This window comes from Argopecten irradians, chromosome 7 (genome assembly GCF_041381155.1).
Source record: "Argopecten irradians isolate NY chromosome 7, Ai_NY, whole genome shotgun sequence".
Taxonomy (NCBI): Eukaryota; Metazoa; Mollusca; class Bivalvia; order Pectinida; family Pectinidae; genus Argopecten; species Argopecten irradians.
The window spans coordinates 33,115,885-33,125,642 of record NC_091140.1 but is presented as its reverse complement, the minus strand read 5'-3'; the positions used below and the strand labels follow the sequence as shown (position 1 = coordinate 33,125,642).

General features: G+C 33.1%; 2 protein-coding genes across 2 annotated transcripts; both read left to right on the top strand.

Moving 5' to 3' along the window:
* Positions 1–2,195: 2,195 nt before the first annotated feature.
* On the top strand, positions 2,196–4,394 carry LOC138327151 (M protein, serotype 6-like). Its single transcript, XM_069273139.1, has 3 exons — positions 2,196–2,397; positions 3,077–3,419; positions 4,269–4,394. Exons 1-3 carry the CDS (start codon positions 2,384–2,386, stop codon positions 4,392–4,394), a joined length of 483 nt encoding a protein of 160 aa, XP_069129240.1. The 5' UTR covers positions 2,196–2,383.
* A 314-nt stretch (positions 4,395–4,708) lies between these two features.
* LOC138328198 (uncharacterized) lies at positions 4,709–9,259 on the top strand. The gene is made up of 4 exons (XM_069274885.1): positions 4,709–4,921; positions 5,302–5,382; positions 7,300–7,419; positions 7,758–9,259. The coding sequence occupies exons 1-4, from the start codon at positions 4,790–4,792 to the stop codon at positions 8,658–8,660; spliced, it is 1,236 nt and encodes a 411-aa protein (XP_069130986.1). The 5' UTR covers positions 4,709–4,789; the 3' UTR covers positions 8,661–9,259.
* The last annotated feature ends 499 nt before the right edge of the window (positions 9,260–9,758 follow it).

The window sequence follows — 9,758 nt, the reverse complement described above, 5'->3', positions numbered from 1 at the left end:
TCCCCTGGAGTGGGGTCAAATTGACTATAGTTTACATAGGGAAAACACTTTTATGAGTATCTTTTGCTCAATTTTCATAGGAAATGAGTTAGAATTATTAGCCTATGATAGCCTTTCAATATCATATCCATATAAGTTCCGGCTGACCCCTAAGGGCCAGAGGGGCGGGGCCAAAAAAGGTCAAAATGACTAAAATTTCAAAAGCTTCTTCTAAATTCACAGATTTGATGGAACCAAATACTCTTTATAAATTTAAAGGTCTTAAGGCCCTTTCCTTTGTGAATTTCTGGTGTCAAATTTACTATAGTTTATAAAGGGATAACACATTCATGAACATTTTTTGCTCATTTTCTTAGGAAAAGTAACAGATGTAATGGAATCAAATACTCTTCACAAAAAATGTAGATTAAAAGGTTAAACTGATATGATCATTTAATGACTTTAAGAGCCTGATTGGCCAATATATAGTGCTTATATGTCTGTTTCATTCTGTATCCGAACTCACGTGACCATGGGCCTATTTTTTCTTTCTTATTTTTATAGTTGGGGGGATGGGGTACATAGAAGTGGTTGTTTTTGTTTGGTTTATTTTTTACTTAGTTTATTGTGCTTTACAGATCATTTACAACTACCCAACATCATTGGATGATTTTTTTTTTCAAAATACTAACTTAAATAACATAAACATACTTACAGGTTCATATTTTCTTTTAAAGCTATTTTGCATATATGCATCGACTAATTTGTGCTAATTCACACTTAAAGCTATATTGGCAAAACTCCTTTCTAAACACACATGGGGATGCATCAATGAAATCGGAGAAGTCAGTAACGTTAATTGTCCATCCACGTAAATTACTGTTACGTTTTGCCTATACTAACCTGGTTTAATGCACCTTAGCATTAGACCAGACTTGTATATCGATAAAATCAAATTGCCAAATTGCGAAAATGTTTTAACAATTAACAGAACTGATTTCATTCGATTTTATACAAAAAATTAAAATTGACTTCTGCAACTGACCTCGTGTAGAGATTTTTATATCTAGAGCATGTAATGTATTTATTACACTGGATAAATTACTATACTCAAAACATCAAGTTCATGTGGTTTAGAAGGATGCAAAGAGGGTTAGCCTAACAAGTCTTTTAAATTAAATTCACCGGAAAGTATTTGACTTCATGTCAAGGGACACGTGTCCGCATTGAAAAAAGGAGTAATGCAGTAACCATTGGTATGTGTGTATATTTATACATCGAGCAGAATAACCGAGGGAAATGTGAATTGTTGAGATGTCCTTCCTAGGAACAATTGTGTATATGTTGTTTTCATTTATGACATATCTTTCTGCTCTTTCTTTTTTTAAGGGATGCCATTTGTTTGGAAAGTAGTATGGATAGGTCGATCGACACATATCATAGGAATCATTACTTGTTATATATAACACCCATGGAACCTACATTACCCAACAAGTGAACGTCAACAAGCTAGTAACAGCAAAATCATTATTTCTATGTATCGATTATAACTGAAAATGTATATATTGAGGGGTGTATTAGTACAGCTCGCTCTGGTGTTATCCAATTAGCAGGTGGAAAAATTGTATGACTGATAAAACGTAAGTTTTTTGTTTCATACCTTCGATAGATAACGGATAGTCAAATTCTTATAACAGTAATGCTGGACATTTATTATGTCATAATAATAATATTGTAATAATTATTAATAAATAAATGTAATTCGATACAGACTGGTGCAAGTGATCAAAAGGAATACCGGTATAGTGACGATTTATACAAACCGAAAGTAGAAAATTGTCCATATTATGTGTCGAATGGAAGGTATTTGAAAGAGTGGAGAGGCTAAGGTCATTTACCAATAAACCTCGTTAAAATAAATAAACCTCAATAAACCTCTTAATGACATAAGTTTTAAGAACAATATAGATCCCTGAAATCACATTGTTTTAGACATACATCACATTCTATAACCGCTAAGTGCAAGTCGTTATACTTAGGAACATTATGGTTCAGTCAAAATTCATGTCGATGGATCGACATTTTGTATACGAGATGGACTCCAACTCAACTATATCTATATGTATCTGTTTATAAGCTACACCCATAGAAAATATAAATGTTATGTATGTCGATTAGGCGTTGATATTCTTTTTAAAATGACTACACAAGTTGTGATCACATGCTTAGGTGACAATATTTCACCTTCACCTCTTACACACATACAAGTGTACACTTGTATCTACGCTGACATCTTTTACTTCCCTGACAACTCAGTTAACATAACCGACATTACTGCTTGTATATCGGTATACGGCACACTTGTAGTTTGTAGAGTTTGTTTATTTTTACTTCAGCTGCAGTTATGGCTAATCAAAGGTAGGCTATTTTTCTTTTTAAATGTTTGAAATATTCTTACGACAGCAAAATGGATGTTTCGTTCATAACCGAATTTCAACATGAAAGACTGTTTGTGAATGTGTATTATTATGATATAAATTCATTATACTGTACATAATGAAATGAATGCCGTGCTATACCTATGCATATCGAAAGTAGATTAACATTTTGTTTTGAAGCTGGTGTTCTGTTATGGATGATTTATAGAAATCTAACAGAAGACTAAGTATGTTATTGTGGTCGTTTATTTAAGTGTTTAATTGATGGAAATAATCGAAGAAAGACCACGAGAATTGAGTTGTTAAATGCATAAACATAGGAACCGCTCCAAATTTGAAACCCCAAGTTCGCGTTTCGAAATTAATGCTAAAATATGGAAAATGCAAAGAGTACAACTGTTACAGTTAAATCAATTACAGTTTGATATAAAATGGCTTAGGATTTTACAATTCAGTGGACATATAGTTACATTCACTAATAACCGACAGATAGATGATTAATATGTAAAGTTTAACAAGTAAAAGGTGCGTTGTATATAGTTCTTTGTACCAGGCGTTTGATTCGAAATGAAACATCACTACTTCCTGAATTATAGATGATGATAAAACTGAATTAATTGATCAACATTTTTGTAATTCTATATATCATTCCTATTCAGCTGGAAACCTGACATATATGTCACAGATTATTCAAAAACCAATCCGTCAAATCAAGTTCAGCAATCGTCCTCTGAATCATTGAGGAAACAGGATGATACCAGCAACCTAAATAGTCTTCTTCGTGTCGTGTCGGAGTTTAAACAAATCGACTCGACAGCGACACTTGATGAATATAAGGAGCTCAAGGACGAACTACGGAGCAAATCAGAACAATTACAACAGGCAGTGAAAAAGTTAGAAGTTAAGCAAAGAGAATCCATGCGACTACGAGCACAATTGCAGCAGGCCAAAAAAGAGACAGAAAAATATAAAGCTGATTTAAAGCTGAAAACTGAGGAAACTGTAAGTAAAAACGACACCATTGACAAGGAAAAAACAATATACAATAATTCAATTTGGCTTATATCTAGAATTTCCAATGGTCTATACTACGCCATGATGATTTTAAAGGGAATTCGTAATTTTAAGGAGTTTTGTTCTATAGTTAATTAATAAGGATAGACATGGATATGTGTTTTATATTATTGAGATATAACACAAATATCAGAGAATACTCTAATCATAACCACTTTGTGCTTTATCTCTATAACATAAATATTATATTCAAGCTAATAGTAATCAAATGTCGTCATGTTGTTGAACTCCGATGGTTCTTTACATAACAAACCGCTGTTGAAACTGGATTTATGCTGTGTTGGAACATTTCTCACTTTCCAATTTAAAACATTTAAAACGACTCGATATTCATACTTTCTGTGTTATCTTTGGGTTGTGTTTGAACTCGGTTGCACTTGTTGGATTGCTGTTTGGCGGGAAACAGAAGACACATGGACGTAAACATTCTCGCGTAGTTCGACAACGAATAGTTTATAGTTCAATTACCTATCCAAATTTCGTTCCAATACGACGTATATTTAGTGTAAATGTATCAGAGTTGTTCATTATTGAAATTATTTGTTATTTTCATTCTTTACACAGTTTTATTTTTAAATATGTCATTGAGTAGATTTGGCTTATAAAGAGATCACTGCGCCTTATTTGCATAAGTCGGCAACTAACGTTTACCTGAATCTGGTCTTCATGTAGAGGGTTTAGTTCGAGTTATTTTTTAAAGTTATTAATGGCACTCGCTAAAGCTGTTTTTTTTTAGAATCTAATTCACTCGTGTGAAATATATCCCATATTAGATAGCCGCTCGCTGAGCTGAACGAGAACCCCCTTTGTGAGGACAATAATGTCCGAGGAGTTGACTCCATGGCGCCCCCAACCCTAGTAGTTCTTATCATAACACCAAAGTGTTCTGTGTATTTGTTATGATGCAATGGATATATATATATAAAAAATTGTACTATGAAAAAAAAGAATAAAATAACCACTCGTTGTGAAACATCGATATTTATAATAGGTTTAACATATATCTAAAGTTTATTAACACTATTTTAGAAGTATATATATACTATGTTATATAAATATTTTCAATGCGAATTAGAATAATAATATTAAACCTGTTATTGAATTAAACCTGTTGCTATACCTCCCTTTGTTAGGTTTATAGATAACATAGCTGGAATGAGTGTATACCTAAATGCATGATGGTAGCATAAAGAATAAACCGGCGTGTCTTTTTCTATTTAATCAGACAAAAGACAATAGATACTGAACCGACGCTAACTGGTATTAAATCTGAAACTCCTCCTGACCTCAGTGACCCTATGAGACCTTTAAAGATCGCAGAGAAATACAACGAACTGTACGATAACGAATGGACAGACGCCATGGAGATACTAGGGGAAATGGAAAAGAATGAACAAATTAATGTACAAGTTCTGCTCGAGACATTAAAGGTAATATATTTAAACATATGTTTTTTAAGAATGGTTGTTACATTTGGAAAAAAAACCAGATGATAGATCAATATTTTATTGCAAATCTACATAACAAATTAGAAATGTACGCAGTTATTTCAAATAAAGAAGACGAGTAATTAAAGCACTAAATGCATTATATACTTTCGCTGTTAATTGATTAAATTGGGATCTCAATGACGGAAATAAAGTAACAAAGGTAATTATATAATATACCATTTTATACAATTAACATTTAATATGGTTTTCAAGGATGTTTGTTGCATTTTTATATTAATGTTTTCAAATAATAAGTCGCTGTTAAGCGACAAATTTGACGGACATATCACTTATGAATTTTTGTTTTACCTCATTTGCAGAAATGCTACAATTTTTGTGCAGACCTAGCCGAAAAACAGATGGAGTCCCTGGGAATGGCTCTAGTACACCCTACTGATGATGTGAGATATTATTTCATCTTTTTCTATAGTCTAGTCGCAAAAAATGTAGATAACTGCCTTTTGGTATGTATATAATAAGATCCAGGTGGGTGTGGACAAGATAACGCCAAATACATGTTCAAATAAATATAACAATAATTATCCTTTCGTACAAAAGTTAAATGTTAAATAATGCTTTAAGTAATATAAGGATGCGAATTTTTGATAAATATATTGAATATAATCTTTAATAATTACTTTATTCAAGATGACAGATCATATTTACTAACACTCTCATTTTTCAAAAGTTCAAGATGAAAGGTAAATATTGAAATATTTCATAGTTTCTTGAAACGTCGACCACAAATTATGTATCCTTTTGCAAGGTATTTTCGGATTCTATTGTTAATTTCTAAAATACTTTGTAGTCCAAGCACCAATACAATAATAAGATGGCGGATATAAAGATGTACAAATTTTCTGTAGACTATATAATCGTTACTATGCGAGCCATTGTTGAGCCCTGCTATCATCAGTCGCTTCATAATAATTATTAGCTATTGTCTAAGTACAGACTGTCCCATAATTATGTTACACTTTCAAAGTTTAATAATTTGTTAAACACATAACGTAAAGCACCACCATTAGGCAATTGCTCCACCACCGACAGAGCATAAATGAGTGTCATCATTTGAAGAATAATTGGTGTTTAATCGTGTATATATATGTCTATTTAACACACACAAAAAATTAAATAACTTATTTTGCCTTTGGTGCATGTGCAATCAGTACATCATTCCATATAGGATATATAGTGCCAAGGAATTTTTTCGGGATGCAATTAATTGTTTTTGATATTTTTAACTTGAAGTAAAATTAGAAGCTTAAACTTTCCAACGGTGGTGATGGTGTAAACTAAGTGACTTTTGTAACTGAAGAAAAATACTAAATCGTCTGCACCTGTTTTTGATAGTGAAAAAATACCATTTGTCAGCGGTGGAGCATCTTTAAAAAATTATTAAACATGATTCCAGAGGTCATTTTAGATGTCATCTTGAACAATGTTCAAAATGCTCATAAATATGAGAACTGCATTCACATGGATATATATTTACATTTGCTCGTCACTTCTACTATATAAACTAACCAAGGCAAAGTGAAGTAAATGACGGCATAACTGACACCCAAAACGTGACCATTATGACGTCACTAATGTTGACGTGGTGACGTGATCACCGTCAAAATGGCTGTTCCATCTCCTCGTGGATTAAATCGTCGTTGATAAACGGTTTTCCTGGTCTAGCCTAAACAATGTTAATGCAGAGACCCTAATACGAGTTGATAATGTAAAAAATAAGCATTAAACTATGGCCTATGGCAATCTGTGGTCTATATAGATGAATGTACTGTATTTTACCTCCATGATTATCTATTTATATCCTAGAGAAAGACTAAAAATGATATAAATGAATCTCAATGTTGGGTTTTTGGGATTTCTTCAGGAACTACTAGAATTTTCAATAATCTGCGACCATTTCAAAATGTTCAAGGGTGAGAACTCCACACATACCTGGTGCCGTTTTCTCGAAAAAATCAGACTTAAGTCAAAATTTAAGTTAATTTTCCTTATGTAACTTATATAAAATATGTTGACTCAAGTCAGTTTTTGAGAAATCGGGCTCAGGATCTTGATATATACATATGAAAATGTAATAATTAGCAAAGAAAAAACAGTATCAGAGATTTTGGGGTTTCACCCGTGGCGTCATGACTTCTATTTCTATTTTCGTTTTTAGTAAGCAATCATATTTTAACATACGGGTTAGAAATATGTGGAGACGTTACAGCACAGGTGTATGAAATAATCGTCTTGTTCTGAGTCTAGGGAAGATCACATGTGCAATAGTACATATATAACTATGCTTCTTTATGATTCAGGATAAACAAAAATATGCTTGGGACAAACCGAAGAAGCTTAACATTCCGAAATCCGTACTCAAACAGATGAAAGATTGCAGGAAAGAAATGGCAGCTACGACTGTAAACAGTATCAAACTGGTAAGTTAATAAAATCAATATATATTAGTAAATATGATATGTGCAATTGGTGTCTTGTTTAATGAAGTAAAGTTGATGAAGTCAAATTGACCGTAATGTCCATCTTGTAATGCAAAAGAATGTACAGAAAACGGATTTTGATTTCATTCATTGAAATATGAAAACATGGATCACACTTTGGCCAAATGTTCTATGTTATATTGCGCCGTGCTTTCCAATTTGCAACATTATAATACACATAGGATATACGGAATAAGAAATATTTACGAACTCGGCCGGGAAACAGTATATTTATACAGTGTATATTGTCTACACAATGATTTGTAATTGATTTATAGGAACAACTTACTGACAAACTAGGATCCATTGCGAGACAAATCCCCAACTTTGTAAGCAAATGCATCGAGATATGCTGGTTCATGTGTGTACTGGATCCCCCAGTTGTCCTTGGAGATGTAGCTTCCGTTGGTACGACGTTCGACACCAACATCTACAAGCCATACACTCACAGTGGGACAGTCGTATCGTACAACGTATGGCCGCCATTACTTCTCCATATAAAGGGAGATCTCCTTGTGAAAGGAATCGTCCAGCCAGTGAAGGTGGTGAAGAAAACCACGGAACGGATGAATATTAACGGGATGAGAGAAACTAAAGCAATGAAGGATCAGCGAGACTACGGTATCACGTACTCTACTAAAAGACATGACCGTTTGACGGGAGATGTGGAGTATGGTGACGCCGGATATGACCCTATGGTGGACGCGTATGGCAGACACGAACCAGTCACAGACGCGTATGGTAGACAATATCGTGTCACTAAACCTATTAAAACATATGACCATTCAACAAGAAATGAAGAATTGGACCACTACGGAGACGCATATGGTAGGCATAATCCTGTCACAAAAACCAAAGTATCTCGAACAGAGACACTATGGAAAGAACACAAGCCGAGTTCAGACTACAGCATAACACCACATCATCAGCAGTATTTACAAGAGGACGGGTATAATTCCCATCGCCTACACATTCGAGATCATGTTGAATCAAGGAGGGCTAACATTGACCATGGCACACCAAGGCAAACTACAAACTACGTCCAGGAAAATGTTAAGCATTTTTCACCTAAAAAACTAGTCTACATAAATGGCGTAACCTACATAGAACTCAATGGACAGCTATACGACTATGAAGTATACAAACGTGTTTTTCAAAAGCACGATGAATCGCATGCCTAATTATCATCAGTACGTGATCACTGAATAGCTTGATTAAATTTACTGTACATAGCTTGTTTTCTTTATAAAAATATACTTAAATGGATAAAAGATTGGCTTTTAGCGACGAAACTACGATATGTTTCCCTAAACATCAATATATTTTATGTTTGTAGTTGAAAATAATTAACCAATGTAGCCTATAATGTCACAGGCAAGACTCGAATAATGGTAGGACTGCTTTCAACACATCGAGGTACTTGTTACCTGTTTTACTGTTATTATGTACGATATAAGCTCAAACAATTTTGAGAGGGACAGTTTACTGACCCGCAGATGGTGATTACTTTTCATTATATAAGTAAAATGAGTGGCTGTGTTCGGTTCCTCAGTGCATCACTCAATTTAACAGTGACTTATTACTTGTTAGAACGTTTTTTTAATATTAATATGAAACAAATAAAAAAATATCATGGAGGATTAGATCTTTCCAAACTTGAATATTTTGTACAGTATGGCATATGGTTATGTTAATCGTTGCAGTGGTATATGTATATAATTGTATATGAAAATAATTACTTTATCTATGAAAAAAAAACATTTATAAAAATTAATCTGTCACATAATAAAGTCAAATTTATTTACTGACTATTTTGTTTGACTGTTATGATTTTATAAGTTTGTTTCTTTTTTTTTTTTTTTTTTTTTGTGGAGAAGGAGGAGGTGGATTGTTTTTGTTTGGTTTATTTTTATTTAATTTATTGTGCTTTACAGATCATTCACAACAACGCCATTGGATTTGATGATATTTTCAAAATACTGAGATAAATAACATAAACATACTTATAGGTTCATATTTTAGCTTTTTAAAAGGTATTTTGCATATATGCATCGCCTCATTTTTGTGATATCACACTTAAAGCTATATTGGTAAAACCCCTTAAAACACACATGGGGATGTTATCAATAAAATTGAAGAAGTCAGTAACGTGAATCGTCCATCCACGTAAACCACTGTTACGTTTTGCCTATATTAACCGTGTTTAATACACCTTGGCATTTGACCAGCAGACTTATATATCGATAAAATCAAATTGCGAAAATGATTCAACAATTAAC